Source organism: Mobula birostris, chromosome 24, assembly GCF_030028105.1.
Source record: "Mobula birostris isolate sMobBir1 chromosome 24, sMobBir1.hap1, whole genome shotgun sequence".
NCBI classification, from domain to species: Eukaryota; Metazoa; Chordata; class Chondrichthyes; order Myliobatiformes; family Myliobatidae; genus Mobula; species Mobula birostris.
In genome coordinates, this window is record NC_092393.1 from 8,491,737 (window position 1) to 8,512,486 (window position 20,750).

General features: G+C 41.5%; 1 protein-coding gene across 1 annotated transcript in view; it reads left to right on the forward strand.

Annotated features, from left to right (window-relative positions):
* Window positions 1–20,750, forward strand: part of acox1 (acyl-CoA oxidase 1, palmitoyl) — a 71,293-nt gene that overhangs the window by 8,399 nt on the left and 42,144 nt on the right. Inside the window, exons 3-8 of the mRNA XM_072242009.1 lie at window positions 7,854–8,014; window positions 9,029–9,136; window positions 15,387–15,506; window positions 17,975–18,090; window positions 19,171–19,340; window positions 20,209–20,371. Coding sequence (XP_072098110.1) covers window positions 7,854–8,014; window positions 9,029–9,136; window positions 15,387–15,506; window positions 17,975–18,090; window positions 19,171–19,340; window positions 20,209–20,371 — 838 coding nt within the window. The remainder of the gene's footprint in view (window positions 1–7,853; window positions 8,015–9,028; window positions 9,137–15,386; window positions 15,507–17,974; window positions 18,091–19,170; window positions 19,341–20,208; window positions 20,372–20,750) is intronic.

Here is a 20,750-nt window from a genome sequence, read left to right on the forward strand (position 1 = left end):
TGATTAGCCAGGGCATCAAAGGATATGGGGAGAAGGCAGGGGAGTGAGGATGACTGGAAGAATTGGATCAGCCCATGATTGAACGGTGGAGCAGCCTCGATGGGCCGAATGGCCTTCTTCTGCTCCTGTATCTTATGGAATTATAGATAGACTGTAAGATTAGTCCCAGATGGGGAAATGGATGCGTATGTATTCTGTTCATAAGATAGGTCCTCTTTGTGGAGAATGATGGAAGATGTTAACATAGGACTCTTTCATAGTGTCTGTTTCCTTCATATAATCTGACCTTACTTTTTGACCTTCGCGGCACTTAGTTTGAGATTTTATAAATTAGATCAAACAGGTTAATTGCATATGCTTAAAACAGTGACCTATAAGCAACACGCACATAAATTTTGAAGGAACATAGCAGGTCAGGCAGCATCTGTGGAAATGAATAAACAGTTGATGTTTCGGGCTGAGACCCTTCCGTGAGCAGTGAATTATGTTATGATGGTAAATATGCAAGACCTTAGCAAGTACTTTAAGACTGTACTTGAATCTACTGGTTATTCCATTATTTTATGAACTTAGTTTGGAATTGGTTAGAACCCTGTTTTTCCTGCCCTGATAGAAATCTTCCAAACTTTCAATTTTAAGTTGGATCTGAATGTCTTGAAGTTTAGCAGAATAGCCCTATAGGCAATTGGTCATATTATAGTTGGTATATTTATTGCAGTGCTTAAAAATTGAACTAAATAATGCTCATTATTTGAATCCACTGAACAGCTTTTGTGCAGTAATTATTGTAATTCTTTTGGAACCGAGGCTGGTAAGAAGAAAGCCCCTTTGTCAACAGCTTTTAAACAGCTTATATGAATCCAGCCTCCAAATTAACCTATCCATGTGTAAAATTACTGCTTTAAAATGCTATTAATGCAGAGTGACACTTTATTGCTTTTCATAACTTTCGTGCATTCCAAAACCCTTTACAATGATGATTGCACTTCAATATTAAATAGTCAAGCAGTCATAGAAATGTACGGCACAGAAATGGGCCCTTTGCTCATCTCCTACCACACACAAAGCCATGCTGACTATCCTTAATCAGCCCGTATCTATCCAAATACTTGTATATCTGGTTCCTTAGAACACCTTCCAAAACCTTCCCACTACTGATATCAGGCGTACTGGTCTACAATTTCTTTGTTTATTTTTAGAGCCTTTCTTAAACAGTGGAACAACATTGGCTATCTTCCAATCCTCTGGCTCCTCTCCTGTCGCTAAGGATGATTTAAATATCTCCGCTAGGGCCCTGGCAGTTCGGCACTTGTCTTCCACAGGGTTCGAGAGAATGCCTTGTCAGGCTCTGGGGATTTATCTATTTAATTTGCCTCAGAACAGCAAACACCTCCTCCTCTGTAATCTGTATACGGTCCATGAAGTTGATGCCACTTTGCCTCATTTCTATAGACTCTGTGCCTGTCTCCTGAGTTAATACAGATGCAAAAAATTCACTTAAGATCTTCCCCCATCTCTTTTGGCTCCACACATGGATAACCATTCTCGTCTTCCAGAGGACCAATTTTGTCCCTATTGCTGTTAACATATCTGTAGAATCCCTTGGGATTCTCTTTCACCTTGTCTGCAGCCACATGCCTTCTTTTAGCCCTCCTGATTTATTTGTGTTCTCTTGAATTTCTCACGAGCACTTCACTTGTTCCTCCCTGCCTATACCTGCTATACACTTTTTTTCTTAACCAGTGCCTTAATATCTCTTGAAAAACCTAGGTTTCCCACACCTGTTTTCTTTACCTTTTATTCTGACAGGAACATACATGCTTTGTACTCTCATAAATCTCACTTTTGGACGCCTCCCACTTACCAAAAGTACACCTTTGCCAGAAAACAGCCTGTCCCAATCCACACTTGGTGGATCCTTTCTGATACCATCAAAATGGGCTTTCTCTAATTTAGAATCTCAACTCGCAGACCAGACCTATCATTTTGCATATTGACTTTGCATCAGGTGGTCACAATGCCATTAGTCTCAAAGCGTTCCCCAACACAAACTTCTGTCACCTTCCTTGTCTCATTCCCTAACAGCAGATCAACTGTCACACACTCCCTTGTTGGACCTTCTATGTAGTGATTAAGGAAACTTTCCTGAATGCATTTGACAAACTCTATCCCATCTAGTCCTTTTACAGTATGGGAATCCCAGTCATTATGTGGAAAGTTTAAAGCCATCTTCTATAACGACCTTTTGTCCTGGGTATGACTCTAAACTTCAACCAGTGATGAGGCTCTGATTGGGAACTTTCAGAGCTTTGGGGAAAGTGGAGTTACCCCTTAGTTATTCATTGCTCCCAAGGCCGCTCTGACCCGGAACGGTAGCACCTGCAAGGGTTCCTGCTCAGGATACGAGCAAAGGCCAACAGCAGATCCAGCAGGTTCAGTAATTGAACTTATGACAGAGAAGGCGGATGAGCTACGACCTCAAATGTCGATGGCCAGAGTACAGGCGGATGAACATTTGGGAAGAGAAATGGTGATTTCTTTAGTTTGCCCAATGGAAGGCAATAGCAAACCACTGTTGCTAGATACTAGGTTTCCTAGAATCTATTTGCTAAGAAAACCATGGTCAAACTCTCAATGTATCACACAACAACAGCTTCGAGGATCTTCAAGACAATTCTGAAGATGCTTCGCTCAGTGGGGTTGATTCTGGTCAGCAGGGGATCCCCGATCGTCATCAAGCTACTGCTCATAAAATTCAAGTAGCACAAAAAAAAATTATTGCCACTTGGAATGTAAGAACCCTATATCAAGCAGGAAGATTGGACCATGTGATAAATGAAATAGAAAGATTAAAGATTAACATCATGGGAATTAGCAAAGTTCGTTGGATAGGTGCTGGAACATGTCAGAATAGAAATAAAACACTAATTTATTCTTGTGGAACTTCCCATACTAATGGAGTAGGAATTCTTATGGATGAAAACATGGCAAAAAGTGTTTTAGGACATTGGGCAATATCAGAAAGAGTGCTCCTTGTTAGATTCCGAGGACAACCATTTGATTTAGCAATTATACAGGTATATGCACCAACAACAGATGGAACAAATGAGGATATAGATAAATTCTATGAAGAGCTTGAACAAGCAAAGAATGGATGCAAATCTCAAGATATTGTTATTGTCATGGGAGATCTAAATGCTAAAGTAGGACAAGGTGCTGATGGAAATACCATAGGAAAATTTGGATTAGGGGAAAGAAATGAAAGAGGTGAGAAATGGGTAGAATGGTGCAAGATGAATAATCAGGTCATTATGAATACCTACTTTAAAAACAATCCAAGACACTTGTGGACCTGGAAAAGTCCAGGTGATAACACTAGAAATCAAATTGACTTTATTACTATAAACCAAAGATTTAGAAACTCAGTGACTCAGTGCCAAACATATCCAGGTGCAGACTGTAATAGTGGCCATAACCCAGTAGTATGTCATGTCAAAGTAAAACTTAAAAAACTAAAGAAGCAAAAACCTGAACAATCCCTTGACTACTTGCAATTAATTAAAGAAGAAAACTTTCAACTTTACAATTGAAGTAAGGAATAGATTTCAAAGTCTAGAAATAGAATCTGTTGAAGATGATAGCAATCATGTAGAAATGAAATTTAACTCGTCAGTGATTCCTAAAAAAGAAAAAAGCACAAAGAATAAATGGCTGACAGATGAAATCAAAAATCTAGTGGAAGAAAGAAGACAGAAGAAAGCAAATCCTATAGAATATAAGTCCATAGATTAAAAAAAAAGTTAAAAGTTTATGTCAAAAAGGCAAAGAAGAATGGTTAAACCAGGAATGTGAGCAAATAGAAAGAATCCCTATTACTGATCCAAAAAGGTTACATGAACAAATCAGGAATATCACTGGTAAAAAGCTCCTCTGTTCTTCAGGTGGATGTTTGAAAGTAAAGGACGGTACCATTATCATGGAAAAAAAATGACATTATGAACAATGGACTGAGTATGTTCAGGAATTGTTTGAAGACAATCGAGGCGAAAAACCAGAAATTAAGAAAAACATCGAAGGTCCAAGTATTTTAAAATCTGAAGTCCGTAATGCAGGAAATAAGGTGAAGAAAGGAAAGGCAGCAGGTCCTGATGAATTAATAATACAAACGTTTGTAGAACAAACTATCACCCTTGAAGATTATGGAACTGAAAAACTTACTGATTTAATCAATGACATTTATGAGACTGGAATACTACTAGATGAGATGAAAAAAATCAGTATTTATCACTTTCCTAAGAAACCTGGAGCAATAGAATGTGAATTACATAGGACGATAAGTTTAATGAGTCATATCACCAAGATACTTCTAAGAATTTTTGATGACAAGAGCTGGAAGTAAGATACAAGCTGAAATAGGTAAAGAACAATGTGGTTTTGTGAAAGACAAAGGTACAAGAAACGCGTTATTACAGAAAACTCTAGATCTAGATTCGAAAGACCTCCACCTAATCAGAAATCTGTACTGGGAACAAACTGCCGCTGTAAGAATAGATGGAGAAGTGAGTCAGTTTACGAAAATCAAGAGAGGCGTTAGACAGGGGTGTGTTTTCTCCCCTGATTTATTTAATGTGTACAGTGAAACAATATTACAAAAAATAAGAGACATCTTAGGAATCAAAGTTGGCAGTGAAAACATCAATAATTTCAGATATGCAGATGACAGTGTGTTAATTGCAAGTACGGAGAAAGAGCTACAAAACTTAATTGATATAATTGTTGAAGAAAGTGCAAAAATGGGTCTATCTATCAATTGCAAAAATACAGAATGTATGGTGATAGCCAGAAAGAAGGAGAATCCTATCTGCAGGCTGAGAATAAATGGGGAAGACATAAAACAAGTACAGAACTTTTGCTACTTGGGAAGCTGGGTGAGATCAGATGGCAGGTGCAACATGGACATCAAAAGAAGAATAGGGATGGTAAAAGGCACCTTTACAAGAATGGAGAGTATACTGACCAATACTAAACTAGGCATGACAACCCGCCTCAGAGTACTGAAATGTTACGTTTATCCAGTTATGTTATATGGCTCAGAATGTTGGACAATATCTAGTAACATGAGGAGATGAATTGTAGCAGCAGAGATGTGGTTTTTGAGGAGGATGCAAAGAATATCATGGACGAAAGGAATATCTAAAGAGGATGTCATGAACAGAGCAAACACGAAAAGAGAAATAATGTATGAGATCATGAAAAGGCAACGTAACATGATTAGGAAAGAGGAGTTAGAATGCATGGTAATTATGGGAAAGATTGAAGGGAAGAAAGCAAGAGGAAGACAAAGACAAATGATGATGGAGACAGCAGCCAGAGAACTGGAAATGAATACCAATGAATTGATCCACTTGACCCAAAACAGGAGTGTGTGGGCCACGGCAGTCAAAGCTCAAACTGATGATGATGATGATAACCTTGTTTCTTGCAACAGTTCGTGATTTGTCTGCAAATGTGTTCCTTTAAATCCCTGGTCTGTTGAGAGGGCTGTGATATAGCCCCATTGATGTGGTCATAGCTGTCTTGACTGAGCACTGCCATGATGTTTTCCGTGGCTAGTAACACCATCCCCTCCTTTAATCCCTCCTGCTCTGTCACATCTAAAACAACGGAATGCTGGAATATTGAGCTGCCAGTTCTGCCCCTCCTGCAACCAAGTCTCACTAATGGCCACAATATCAGAATTCCAGGTGATCCATGCGTTGAGCTCATCTGCCTTTCCTACGATGCTTCTTGCATTGAAATGCTGAAGCTCAGAACATTAGACACACCATGCTCAACCATTCGATTCTTGATTTTTGTCTGAAGTCTCACAGCCTCTCCACTATCTGTTCTGACAGTCTGGTTCTCATCCCCCGGAACTCTAGTTTAAATCCCTCCCTGCCCCCAACTCTGTACAGTATTAGCAAACCTTTTTGCTAGGATATTAATCCCCTTCCACTTTAGGTGCAAACTGTCTCTCCTGTATCACTGTCATCTGTCACGGAATTTGTTTTGCAGCAGCAGTACTGTGCAATACATGTACTGTAAATTTTAGTAAATATTAAATTAGTGCAAAAAATAGATGGTGTTCATTGCTGACCCCTTGATATGGTCTGGTGTGTGACCCTTGACTTCCCCTTCCTGAAGTCCACAAACATTTCCTTAATCTTACTGACATTGAGTGCAAGGTTGTTACAACACCATTCAACCAGCTGATCTGTCTTCATCACATCACCAGATTCTGCCGGCAGCTGTTATAAATGCCGTTTGTGCTGTGCCTAGCCACGCAGTCATGGATGTAGAGATAGCAGCGCAGTGGGCTAAGTGCACGCTCTGGAGGTGTGCCTGTGAAGATTGTCAGCGAAGAGATGTATTCCCAATCCGTACTGACTGTGGTCTCTCAGTGAGGGAGTTAAGGATCCAGTTGCAGAGGGAGGGACAAAGGCCAAGCTTATTGATTGGTGCAGAGGGAATGGTGTTGGTATTCTAGGATGCCCCCCAATGTGATGTCTGTTTAGTGCAACCTATATATCATACCTTTGAGAGCCCCATGTTTCAGTGTAACAAAAAAAATCTACAGTTAGGAAATGCAGGTATCACCAAAATATGTGGCAGCCAAAAAAGAAAATTCTGTCTTTGGGACAGTGAGATATAGTTTAATCTCAACAGTTTGTTTGATCCATGTTTCAATGAACCGTTTTGAGTTACTTTGCATGACCTTTTTGTATGATCCCTTTGGTTCTTTGCATGTTACCAGTAGGTTACTAGAACAGCTTTTTTGATTGCTTATCACATATGAACCAAAGATTATAACTCAAATTATTATTTGTATAATACTGTATATGTAATATTTATAATATATAGTATGTGGTATTATTAGGTTATGTTCCTAGTCACAGTCTCAGGAAAAAGTACTTGGATATCATCCCGTAATAGTTGACTCAATGGAATAAAGCTGATCAGAGCCCAAGAGATGTTATGTTTCAGAAGAGGATGCAACATAGAACATAGAATAGTACAGCACAGTACAGGCCCTTCAGCCCACAATGTTGTGCCGACCCTCAAACCCTGCCTCCCAAAAAACCCACCACCTTAAATTCCTCCATATACCTGTCTAGTAGTCTCTTAAATTTCACTAGTGTATCTGCCTCCACCACTGACTCAGGCAGTGCATTCCACACACCAACCACTCTCTGAGTAAAAAACCTTCCTCTAATATCCCCCTTGAACTTCCCACCCCTTACCTCAAAGCCATATCCTCTTGTATTGAGCAGTGGTGGCCTAGGGAAGAGGCACTGGCTGTCCACTCTATCTATTCCTCTTAATATCTTGTACATCTCTATCATGTCTCCTCTCATCCTCCTTCTCTCCAAAGAGTAAACCCCTAGCTCCTTTAATCTCTGATCATAATCCATACTCTCTAAACCAAGCAGCATCCTGGTAAATCTCCCCTGTACCCTTTCCAATGCTTCCACATCCTTCCTATAGTGAGGCGACCAGAACTGGACACAGTCCTCCAAGTGTAGCCTAACCAGAGTTTTATAGAGCTGCATCATTACCTCGCGACTCTTAAACATGATGGACACATGACACTCTTGTGCTTTGTTTTCTATTTGTGCTTTGTTTTTGAAATTTTTTTTGCATTAAACTGATAAGAATTCACCCATGATAGACAATAATTGTTGCTGCAAGCAAGAGTTAATCCAATCACTAATGAAACTTGATGGCTGTGTGTCTGTCCCTCCTTCTCACCCTCTGTATTCCTATGTCTGTATGCCTCTGTCTCTTCCTGTAATCTCTTGCCTGTGTTTTCATAGGTATGTGCACCGTGGACGGCCTGAGCCTCTAGATCTCCACCTAGGCATGTTTCTGCCCACCATTCTCAACCAGGCTACTCCTGAACAACAAGATCGCTTCTTCATGCCAGCTTGGAATCTTCAAATCATTGGCACTTATGCACAGACTGAGATAGGCCATGGTATAGTACATGCTACAGTAGTCTAAACTTGGGCACATCAGAGTATAAAGCTTCTCTGGGATAGTGACACATTGCCTACTTTGTCAGGGAATGCATAGTTTAGCTTGCATATCAATGGCTCCCATGTTGATTCTCTTAATAGTCATATATTAGAGTTGTGAGTCAGGTAGTGGAAGTTTCCTTTGCTTCTGCTTAACTATTTCTCACAGTCCCTCACCTGTTCTGCATGTAGGCATTTAGGACTGAAGTTCTTGCCTATGTGTTTTGCTGCTAGTTCGGCATCTTATAATGATAACAATGAGTTTTACTACCCATTATGCCGCTGGCGTTTAGGGCAGCAATGAAGGCCCTCCATCTCTGGCGGTGTTCAGGGCTTCCTTCATCGCGTCAGTAGCTATCTCTTAGTTTTCACAACTCCATGTAAGTCTTGGGTGGAGACTCAAGAATACTATCACATTCAGATGTAGAATAATTCTTCATTGCTGTTTATAACCATATAACGACCATATAACCAATTGTTTCTGTAACAATTTTGTTTTAACTCCTGAATCTGGAGGACCAGTGGACCACTCTTAGTTTGGCCTCTACCCATTGACCTGTTTGGTATGGATGACCCTACCAAGAGCCAAAGCATAAATCCCTGACTCCTGCCAACATCGTCCTCTAGATTATTGAGGCACGCAACCGTCCAAATCATGACGAATTTTTGGTCGTCTTGGAGGATTGCCAGAGTACAATGCCTTTAACCATAGCTGGTTTAATGTGTCCTGTTCACATTATCTGGCTTGCATGACTCCCTGTCTATGCAGTGAATTCACCTGAGCTGTTTTTTTTATTTAAAAAGATAGTTCCTTGAGGGCGAGTTGGAACTAAGCCCAGCAGCAAAATTTGCCCTTCCTGTGTTGTCACATCCCAAGAACAACTACATCTTGAACAGTGAAGTTGCTTTGCTTCTATTGTGTTGTGCACTGAGAGTGGGGTAGTTCCTGCCAATTTCTGTTCTGTCATTTTCAGGCACATTCATCCGTGGTTTGGAGACGACGGCAACATATGATCCTTCCACCCAAGAGTTTGTGCTGAACAGCCCAACTGTGACTTCAATCAAATGGTGGCCTGGAGGATGTAAGTGAGCACAGTGGTGGAAGATTCACCAGCGATAAATGCACGGATTACTTAGCATTTTACATTCATTTTTGGAATCCAGGTGACATTGGCAAGGCCGGCATTCATTGCCTATCCCTAATTTCCCCAGAGAGTGGTAGTGAACTGCCACCTTGACCTACTACAGTCCTTCTGGTGTGGGAGGGAATTAAAGGACTACAACCTAATGACAATGCAAGATGTGCTGTATTCCTGAGTCACAATGGTGTGTGACTTTGAAGGGAATCTGCTGGATGTGGTGTCCCCATGTCCTTACTGCTATAGGTCACAGGTTTGGGAGGTGCTGTCAGAGTAGGCTGGGTGAGTAACTGCACTACATTCCGTAGATCAGCGGTCCCCAACCACTGGGCCGCGAGGAAACGATACGAGTCCGCTGCACCTTTCCTCATTCCCTGTCATGCACTGTTGAACTTTTTCTTTAATATAATTTTTATTATATTTTCAAAATGAATACATAGAAAAAAAAATCTACCCTCCCCCCTCCCCTTAACCCCCCCCCCCCCGTATATAGTCCTACCTAAAAAGAAAAGAAAGAAAAAAAACGGAACCGCCTGGGTATTGGAAGGTTTCCACATGCTCCATGGGCTTCAAAATAAATTTAATATACTTATTCGTTAGTTTCCCCAAGGGACCAAGATCTTTATCGGAGCAATTAAATATGCCATCCTATCTTTTGTAAATAAGTGCGCCAGATGTTCAAAAATGTTCCATATTTATCTCTTAAATTATAAGTAATTTTTTCGAGTGGAATAGAACTAGCCATTTCATTGTTCCAACGATTCATACTTAAATACGAATCAGATTTCCAAGTAACAACTATAGTCTTCTTAGCTACTGCCAATGCAATTTTTATAAATTCTTTCTGATACTTATTCCATTTAAGTTTTGGCTTTATCCCTTCAATATCACCTAGTAGAAATAATACAGGGTTATGTGAAAGTTGAGTTCCAGTAATTTGTCCCAATAAGACTCTTAAATTTATCCTGTTACGTACCCTGTAACTGGGTTGCCAAACCAGCAGAAATGGATCACTCAGTTGGAGTCTGGATTACTAGAACTAAGAAAGTTTTATTAAAGAAACAAGCAACACAGTACTCTAATCAAAAGGGATAATGAATGCAACAGTTCAGCAATGATAAACATACATGTACACAGAAAAGAGATAACAGGATCAATCAATCAAAGGAAAATCATGTCTGACGAATCTCATAGAATTTTTTGAGGATGTAACTAGTAGAGTGGATAGGGGAGAACCAGTGGATGTGGTATATTTGGATTTTCAGAAGGCTTTTGACAAGGTCCCACACAGGAGATTAGTGTGCAAACTTAAAGCACACGGTATTGGGGGTAAGGTATTGGTGTGCGTGGAGAGTTGGTTAGCAGACAGGAAGCAAAGAGTGGGAATAAACGGGACCTTTTCAGAATGGCAGGCGGTGACTAGTGGGGTACCGCAAGGCTCAGTGCTGGGACCCCAGTTGTTTACAATATATATTAATGACTTGGATGAGGGAATTAAATGCAGCATCTCCAAGTTTGCGGATGACACGAAGCTGGGTGGCAGTGTTAGCTGTGAGGAGGATGCTAAGAGGATGCAGGGTGACTTGGATAGGTTGGGTGAGTGGGCAAATTCATGGCAGATGCAACTTAATGCAGATAAATGTGAGGTTATCCACTTTGGTGGCAAAAACAGGAAAACAGATTATTATCTGAATGGTGGCTGATTAGGAAAAGGGGAGGTGCAACGTGACCTCGGTGTCATTATACACCAGTCATTGAAAGTGGGCATGCAGGTACAGCAGGCGGTGAAAAAGGCGAATGGTATGCTGGCAGTTATAGCGAGAGGATTTGAGTACAGGAGCAAGGAGGTACTACTGCAGTTGTACAAGGCCTTGGTGAGACCGCACCTGGAGTATTGTGTGCAGTTTTGGTCCCCTAATCTGAGGAAAGACATCCTTGCCATAGAGGGAGTACAGAGAAGGTTCACCAGATTGATTCCTGGGATGGGAGGACTTTCATATGAAGAAAGAATGGATGAACTGGGCTTGTACTCGTTGGAATTTAGAAGATTGAGGGGGGATCTGATTGAAACGTATAAGATCCTAAAGGGATTGGACAGGCTAGATGCAGGAAGATTGTTCCCGATGTTGGGGAAGTCCAGAACGAGGGGTCACAGTTTGAGGATAGAGGGGAAGCCTTTTAGGACCGAGATGAGGAAAAACTTCTTCACACAGAGAGTGGTGAATCTGTGGAATTCTCTGCCACAGGAAACAGTTGAGGCCAGTTCATTGGCTATATTTAAGAGGGAGTTAGATATGGCCCTTGTGGCTACGGGGGTCAGGGGGTATGGAGGGAAGGCTGGGGCGGTGTTCTGAGTTGGATGATCAGCCATGATCATAATAAATGGCAGTGCAGGCTCGAAGGGCTGAATGGCCTACTCCTGCACCTATTTTCTATGTTTCTAAGCTCTATCATTGTGTAGGGGCAAATGACCAGTTTCAAAGTGACACAAAGTTCAGTTCAATTTAGTTCAGTTCGCAGTAATCGTTGCCATGGCGATGGACAGTGGGGGGGAAGGAGAGAGAGAACAAGAACGAATGATCATTCAAAACGGCTTCCACGCACAGACCTGCGATATTGCTCACAAGCAGCTTTCGGGCGAGTCCTTTGTGATGTCACCTGAGGTCACCGACTGTGACCCCTCCTCCAGATGCGGTCGATCCTCTGCAGTGAACCTGGCACCCAAGTAAGGGTGGACACACACCGGGTTCCCGCTGATCGTACCTTTCCACCCTATGCGTCTAAGGCTTGGTTCCGCAACCAGCCTTCCAAACGACTCCCGCCGACTTGCGAGGGGGCACCGCTTCCAGGGTCTCGTTACCTCGTGGTGTCGTGTGTGTCCTGCCTTAGCGAACCTGTCCCTTTTTATCCCCCTGCTGGGGTATCGCCTGTCCATCACTTCAAACAGTTCAGGGTTCAAAGGGGGAGCCGCTCCAGACAGCTCTCTCTCCCGTCCCTTCATTACACATCTCCAAATGCTGCTCCATTGTCTTCCTTATCTCTCTCTTGAAGACAGGTGGCAGACCAACTGCTGATCACACAGGACAGCTAACATCTGATCCATGTGTATTCTTGTCACAATCCAAAAAGGTTGAATTTTAAAACAAGATCAAGTAGAATGTAAAAAAGTACCAATTTCTTGATTACACCGAAAGCATTTATCAGATATGTTTGAATTTAATCTATTTATTTTTTGTGGTGTAATATATAATTGGTGTAAAAAGTTATATTATACTAATCTAAGTCGAACATTTATTGTATTTGTCATACTGTCAAGGCACAGTCTTAACCAATTTGTTTCATCAATATTAATATTCAGATCTGTTTCCCATTCTTGTTTTGACTTAAAAATTGCTACTCCCCACTACAACAATACTACCCACCCAATCTCTCTTTAGTTTCTGATGTTCTGTTTCTGTTAAATGCGTTTCCTGTAAAAAGGCTGAATCTATCTTCATTTTCTTAATATGTGTTAAGATTTTTTTTCTTTTCACTGGTCTCTTAAGCCCATTAACATTAAAACTCAAAAAATTCAATAAATTAGTCATTATTTTTAACAAAGTTACTCCAATCTAGAACATAGCTTCTCAACTCTCATAGTTCCTTGGGGAATCTCTTTGAACTTCACCATGTTGCTATGCGTTCCCCCCCAATCATCCAGGCAAAAAGAAAAAAAAAGATAGATGAGATATATATAAAAAAAGAAAAAACAAAATACCCCCCCACTAATGTTGTGAATGAAAGGATACACAACACTACCCCCCTCCATTTTGCGGGTCGTGGCTACAGCCACGCTTGCACAGATGATTAGTGTAGCAATTGATCAGTGCTTCTTCCAGCTCCCCCGTAACAAAAAAAATTTATATATATATATACATATATATATAAAATTAATGTTACTATTCCCAACTAGTATTCCTCAAATTTTAACCTTACTTCTCCTCCCTCATATAATTAGTAATATATTTATATATTCATCCGCCTTCAAAAATCCAACAAGTCCATTCTTTGACCCAGTCTTCTTCTTCAATCCATCTTGCTCCCCTGGTTTTGTTCTTGTACCTGGTGAATATTCAGAGAGTCTTGGACAAACTGCTCCGCTTTCCGGTAATCATCAAAAAATCTTTTTTCTCCACCAGTCAAAAAAATCTTCAAGGTTGCAGGGTAACGCAATATAAATTGATAACCGTGATCCCGTAGGATTTCTTTCACTGGATTAAACTTCTTCCTTCTCTTCAAAAGTTCATAACTTATGTCAGGGTAGAAAAAAATTTTGTTCCCTTGAATCATCAATGGCCCTTTTCTATCCTTGGCAGCTCGAGCAGCTGCCTGTAGAATCCTTTCCTTGTCTCAAAATCTTAAGAATTTTACTAAAATTGCTCATGGATATTGGTCATCTTGTGGTTTTGGTCTTAGAGCTCTATGTGTCCGCTCAATTTCAATTAATCGGTCCTCCTCTTTCATTTGCAAAACTTCCGGGATCCATCTTTGAAAAAATTGTCACACTGTTGAACTTGAACATAGGGTTGCCAACTGTCCCGTATTTGCTGGGACATCCTGTATATTGGGCTAAATTGATTGCTTGTCCCATATTTCTCCCGCTAAGGTAGAGCGTTCCTATGAAACCTTTCGTGCCGAAATGGCGTGAAGCGAAGAAGCAATTACCATTCATTTATATGGGAAAATTTTTGAGCGTTCCCAGACCCAAAAAATAACCTAACAAATCATACCAATTAACACACAAAACCAAAAATAATAACACTAACATATAGTAAAAGCAGGAATGACATGATAAATACATAGCCTGTATAAAGTAGAAATAATGTATGTACAGTGTAGTTGGGAAGATTAAGGCAAAACCGATTCGTGGGGGGGGGGGGGCGGGGGGAAATCGGCATGTACACGCATGCGCACACAGGTGCCTGCGCAAGGTTTCATGGTCACAGTAGTCTTTCCTGGGGTTAAGTGTCCCGGGATTTGACTGCTACTTTTGTCCCTTATTTGGGAGTGAGAAAGTTGGCAACCCCAACTGTAAAAGACGTGTTGAGGTGAGTTTAACCCAACTTGAACACCCCCCACCCCCCCACCAGTCGGCCAGTCCACGATGCAAAAGCAGTTGGGGACCCCTGCTGTAGATGATATGCATTGCAGCCACTGTATATTGGGGTTAAAGGAAATGGATGCTTAAGGTGGTTGATTGGATACCAAACGTGTGGGCTGCTTGAGAGTATTTATCTTTGGAAGTGGAAAGGTATTCAGTCATACTTCTGATTGGTGACTGTCCACCCAGTAGGTGGCAAAGAGGCCTCTTGGGGTGGGGTGGGATTTGGGAGGGGATTATTCTTGACCTACTGTACTGTTACAGCCAAGGCATTTACACGGCTGGTCCATTTGAATTTGTGATCAGTGGTGACCCCAGGATATTAATAAGAGGGGTTCTGTGATAATGATATTGAACGTCAAGTGTCAGGGATCAAATTCTTGCTTGTCGCAGATTGTGATTACTTATCACCCTGTGGAGCAGCTAGGATTTGGATTGTTTAGTAGAGTAGAAACAGTGGTTGAGTTAGTAGTGGTGCAAGTACCCAAGATGTTCCGCAGCACGTGCAGGAATTCAGTCCCAGAGCTTTCGGAGAGACTGGTTCGGAAAGTAGATAGGAGAAACAGACCTTGAAGTCACCAGCTTTTTAATAGAATTTCTGGAAATTTTTACATCATAAACTTGCACCAAATTATTCATCACTATTTTCTTTCATAATCTATAACCTAGATAAAATGTTTATAGTTACAAAGGTTTCAGTCATTTTTCATGGTGGGCGATAGGAGAAACAGATTTATTAATGTTTTTAAAAAGAAATTGAACACTTTAAATATTAATTCTTTAGTAGGATTTGGAGATGCTTGAATAGCTCTTTGAAAGAGCTAGTGCTGGTACGGTGACCATATGGGCAGCCTCCACTGTTGTAAGATTTTTGGTTATACAACTACGTTACTATCAAGTTCCTTGTTGTTTAGATCCCATTCTTCTGCTCCTTAGGAGGAAAGGTGAAAGGAGCACTGTTACTGATTTGAGAAGTAAGCTTTTAATTTAGATGTTTGCCTTTTTCTCTGCTTGAATTTGCTCAGTTATTTATCACCTTTTGTTTTCTTCTAGTGGGAAAAACTTCAAACCATGCCATTGTCCTTGCTCAGCTTTACACCCAGGGCCAGTGTAAGGGGCTACATGCTTTCATTGTGCCCATCCGCAAGATGGGCACCCACGAACCCTTGCCTGGTAAGGAACATGATCCACATTGTCACTGGTTTTGATCCATATTCCCCATGTCACCTGTCTCTGCACATGCTCCAGTTTCTTTTTCTAAAGCTACAGATTCTTGCTGAAGCCCAGTTGTTTCATCATTCAGTCTGACTGGTGCCCAACAGCAGCTAGCAAGATACAAGGACTAAAACCTTGTTTCTTGTGTTGAGGTGCAGATCAGCCAGTAATTAACAGTAGGATGGGTTATATGGTCTGCTAATTCAATTATTCAGCTTCAACAATGTTAATGTTTAATCTTTTGAAATTTTATATTGGGTTTGGTAGATGCAGAAAATTTTTTAAATTTTAGACTAATTTTTCACATCTCTTTTCTCTGTTCCAAGTGGTGGTCTCCATTGAGATCGTGACTTGATTGCTCTTTAAGTTCACAGGGATGGTTTTGGAGACAGAGGGAAGTTAGGAGTCAGGTTAAAGTTTAAAGACTGATATGGAAGAGTCAGAGGTCAGATTTCCACTTTGCATTCACTTTGCCAGCGACATAGATCAGTGATGAGGTAGGTACAGCTGGTGTTGAGGGCTCCGCTCCACATTCAAAGGGCCAGCAATGTGGATATGGGATGTAGGGCATCCATGGTTGTCAGGCTGTCCCAGGTCAGTGCATGTGAGTGTGAGCAGGAAGCATGAGGGCAGGTCAGTCAGCGTGTTTGGAGTTTGAGCTGCAGGGTCCCGTCATTGGCTAGTCTGAGGGTCAATACTGACATTGAAGGCCGATCAGCAGTCGTAGCCCTATGGCTGAGGCTCGAAGGCTATCCTGGAGTTGGAGGACTGTCAGGGTGGGTGGGAGGCAGACATCCCACCCCTGCAAAAACTCATTTCAGGGAGGTAGCCCTGAACCCCCCCCCCCCCCCCGGTCGACCTCCAAGGGTGCATGTATACGGGACATTTGATTATGAAAGAACACAACAATTTATTTGACACATATTGAAATTTCTTTCTTCCTCCCCCTCCCCCTCCCCCTGAGTCTTTTGTTGGCAATCTCAATGCTAATAGAAATAGCTTTTCTATTTCTTTTGCAAACTTTCCTTGTACTGTGATGTGGCTCTGCTGAAAAGAACTGTGAAATACTTGAGCAGCCTTCCCTGCAATTAGCCTCCCTAATATATTGTGGTCCCTAAAAGAAATAAAAGCATAAGGTGTGTCCTTATTACAAAGTATATTTTCTTATGTAATACTTTGCTTAGTGATTTTTGTCTAATCGGTAAACCAATCTGTAATCTGTGAACTGGGTATATGCAGAAAATGTGACATTAAAATATGTACTTATATATTATCATGGAGTCATTTTTAATTCTATTACAACTTTAAGCACATCTGCAGGGAGTTTGGCCTCATCACGTAGGACATCAACAGAGTAGCTCCTTAGCAGCTAGCCAGCTAGTTCAAATAATGTTAGCTATGCTAATAAACGAATGACACATGTTAAAATCACCTCAACATGTCTTTTACAGTCCTAACCCACCATGGGCAATAGAAAAGTCACTGTTGCAAACAGTGCAGCGAGCAATGCTGTCGTTATTTTTGACCCCTATTAGGCAGGGGTACACTTTAGTGTCATTTGGGATGAAGTGCGTTTTGTATTTTCTTTTTTTGAAAAACTCTGCCATGGCGGTGCAGGGCGCTAAACTGAACTGATGGAGAGAGAGAGGTCGACTGTAAGCCTGCCCACAGAGAAAACTGATAGGTCTACTTATCACAAAGAGAGACCAATCAGGATGCTTGCTCTCGCTCCCGCTCCCGCTCTCCCTCTCCCTCTCATTTCCGGGATATTGTATATAATTTGCGGGCATCAGGAAGCTGCTATTAATATGCGGGAGACTCCTGGAACTTCCGGGAGAGGTGGGATGTCTGGGGAGGGAGGATGGGAAGAAAGGGGCTTGTTTTTGTTACTTGTGTTCCGTTTTGTTGCTTTCTGTCTTGTTCTCCCGAGCGCTGTGGCCATGCTATCTTGATGCTGCTGACAGTTGCGGATTGCCCCCAGCAAATCCTTCGGTGGTGTTAAAGTGAACAATGCTGTTACCCATATGTTTTGTACATGTGATAGATAAGTCTGAAGTGAATTTGATCCCACTTCACACAAGTCATGGGACCTTTTGATCTCTGTGGCTCACTCTTGTGTAGAGATTCCATAATTGTGAATGCCAAGGTACCTGAGCTTCTCCCCGAGACTGCATTTGTCATAGACTGGATAGACATGATTAGTCAGACTATCTTATCAGCATTGCATGCTGTATTCAGAGTTCATTAGACCCTGTATGCTTGTCCACTTGCAGGTGCTCAATAGTGACTGGAACACCGTCTTGATGAGATGTTTTATCCACTGATCCTTGGCTTGTGATACTGAATTGGGGCCAGGTTGACTTGCCAGATCTGGTTCTGTTTGGCAATGTTGCGTTCCACTAATCTCCCTCTTCTCTGTTCCCTAGGTGTGATAGTGGGTGATATTGGACCAAAGTTTGGATATGATCAGTTGGACAATGGCTTCCTAAAGCTGGAGAACATCAGAATTCCTCGTGAAAACATGCTGATGAGATATGCAAAGGTAATGAGTAGAGTGCATGAGGCAAATTTCTGTCAATGCAGTATGGTTCAGATTGGCATATTTTATTTTCTGCCTTCACCTGCACAGTGCTAACAAGAAGTAGTGCTTGATGTAGCAATAAACTGGTTAAAATTGGGGAATTGCTCGACCAACCTGCATCTTCTGACTTTAATGCAGTTTCTTCATGTTGCCACCCACTGATTCTTCCACTAGAGCTCTACTGACTTAGTATGTCCACTAATCTTTCCAAGTTGCTCAGCCTGCTACCCCCCATCCTTGCCATGCATTCCAAATTATATTTCTTGTTCAGAATCAGAATCAGGTTAATTATCACCGGCATGTGACCTGAAATTTGTTAACTTAGCAGCAACACCAGTTCAATGCAATACATAATCTAGCAGAAAGAGAGAGAGAAAAAAATAAAACATGATAATAAGAAAACAAGTAAATCAATTACGTATTTTTGATAGATTTTAAAATGTGCAAAAACAGAAATGCTGCATGTTTTAAAAAAAATATTGAGTTAGTGTCCAAAGCTTCAATGTCCATTGAGGAATCGGGTAGCAGAAGGGAAGAAGCTGTTCCTGAATCACTGAGTGTGTGCCTTCAGGCTTCTGTACCTCCTACCTGATGGTAACAGTGAGAAAAGGGCATGCCCTGGGTGCTGGGGGTCCTTAATAATGGACGCTGCCTTTCTGAGACACCGCTCCCTAAAGATGTCCTGAGTACTTTGTACGGTAGTGCCCAAGGTGGAACTGACTAGATTTACAACCTTCTGCTGTAGCTTTCGGTCCTGTGCAGTGGCCCCTCCATGCCGGACAGTGATGCAGCCTATCAGAATGCTCTCCACAGTACAACTATAGAAGTTTTTGAGTGTATTTGTTGATATGCCAAATCTCTTCAAACTCCTAATGAAGTATAGCCACTCTGTTGCCTTCCTTATAACTACATTGATATGTTGGGATCAAGTTAGATCCTCAGAGACCTTGACACTGAGGAACTTGAAGCTGTCCACTTCTGATCCCTCTATGAGGATTGGTATGTGCAGTGATTGGATCCAATTCCCTTCTGTTTCAAAAGGTGATGCCAGATGGGACTTACTTGAAGCCTCCAAGTGATAAGCTAACATACGGTACAATGGTCTTCATACGCTGCATGATAGTGGGGGAATCAGCACAAGTATTGTCTCAAGCATGTACCATTGCTATCCGTTACAGTGCTGTTCGACACCAGTCAGAGCTGAAACCTGGGTAAGTGTCGAACATTTGAGTATGAGAGATTGGCAGAATAAGTTTGTGATGCTTCAAGCCAACTATCCACCACAGTGAAAGATGTTCACTGACTTGTCGAGCTTTGTTGCTCCCTTCTATTTTGTATTGAATACCCTCAACTTGGGGCAGATGCAGTGATATCTACAGACCTCATTCCTCTTCAGCTAGAAGAGAGACTTAAGCCAATATTCTTGACACAAGCTGCTACCAGCATACAAACCTGTCAAGACTTGGTTGCCCTTTTCCAATCATTAATACCCTGGTTTTACAGTTACAACCATTTTATTGTTTGGAAACATTTTGCTCGGTTAGATCATACCAGGCCATATGATGCCACTTTGCATTTGTCCATTAATTCCATGACTGTTCCCCACCTCCTCCCATGCTCATCTAGCCTTTACTACACAGCCCAACTACCCTATAAGAGTAAGTTCTGCATTCTCATTGCTCTGGCCACAGAAGAGTTTAGGAATGTCTTTGAATTATTTTTTGTGACAAACGTGTTAACAGCCATGTTTTAGAGTTGTTCATATCAAAACTTTAAGCCCTATATTTGGAATATGCTACTTACACATCCAATAGCAGTGAGTTCATGTATCCCACAATATAACTTCATCAAGGTCACTGAGATGGATCATTGTTCTTGCACTTGTGTGAGCAGATGCTGTAAGTGAATTTGATGTTACACTGTGGGTCGTACAAGAGTTACTTTGCCTTTGCTATACAGAATAAAAGGAGTAAATGTGGAAGCTTTTAAGTTAACCTGTACTTAGATGGCAGTAAATGGCTACAGGAGCAGGGGCTTCATGTTTAAGTAACATTCACTGTAGGTGGTTGGTCTCCCTAGTGCTCCAGAGCCACAGATACTGGATTATCAGACTCAACAGTACAAGCTCTTTCCCCTATTGGCGACCGCCTACGCCTTCCGCTTCGTGGGAAACTTCATGAGGGAGATGTACCAACGCATCACTGCGGTCATCAACAATGGAGACTACAGTCAGTTGCCTGAGGTATTGGGCTCTGATGGGGTGGGGAATGCTTGATGTGTGACTGCATTATCTTTTGGGGGGGGGAAAAATCAATCTATATACGTTCTGTAGGAGTTAAGCACAAGTGCTCTTTGTTCTAGCGTTTTCCATGTATCCCTAACCCATCTTACGTCAAACCTGCCTTAATTTGGAGTTGGTGGAAGCGGTGACAGACATCAAAAAGATTTGCCCCTTCTCCTTCCACCCTTGTTCTCCCGTACCAAAAGCATCATGGGGTAGGACACCAATTCAGCAAACGCACCTAACAACATCACCATCTAATGTCTGAGACTTAAAAAATGAGACTGTCTGAGAAACAATGCCTTGCACCTGTCTCCTTGCCATGTTTTATTTCATTTCC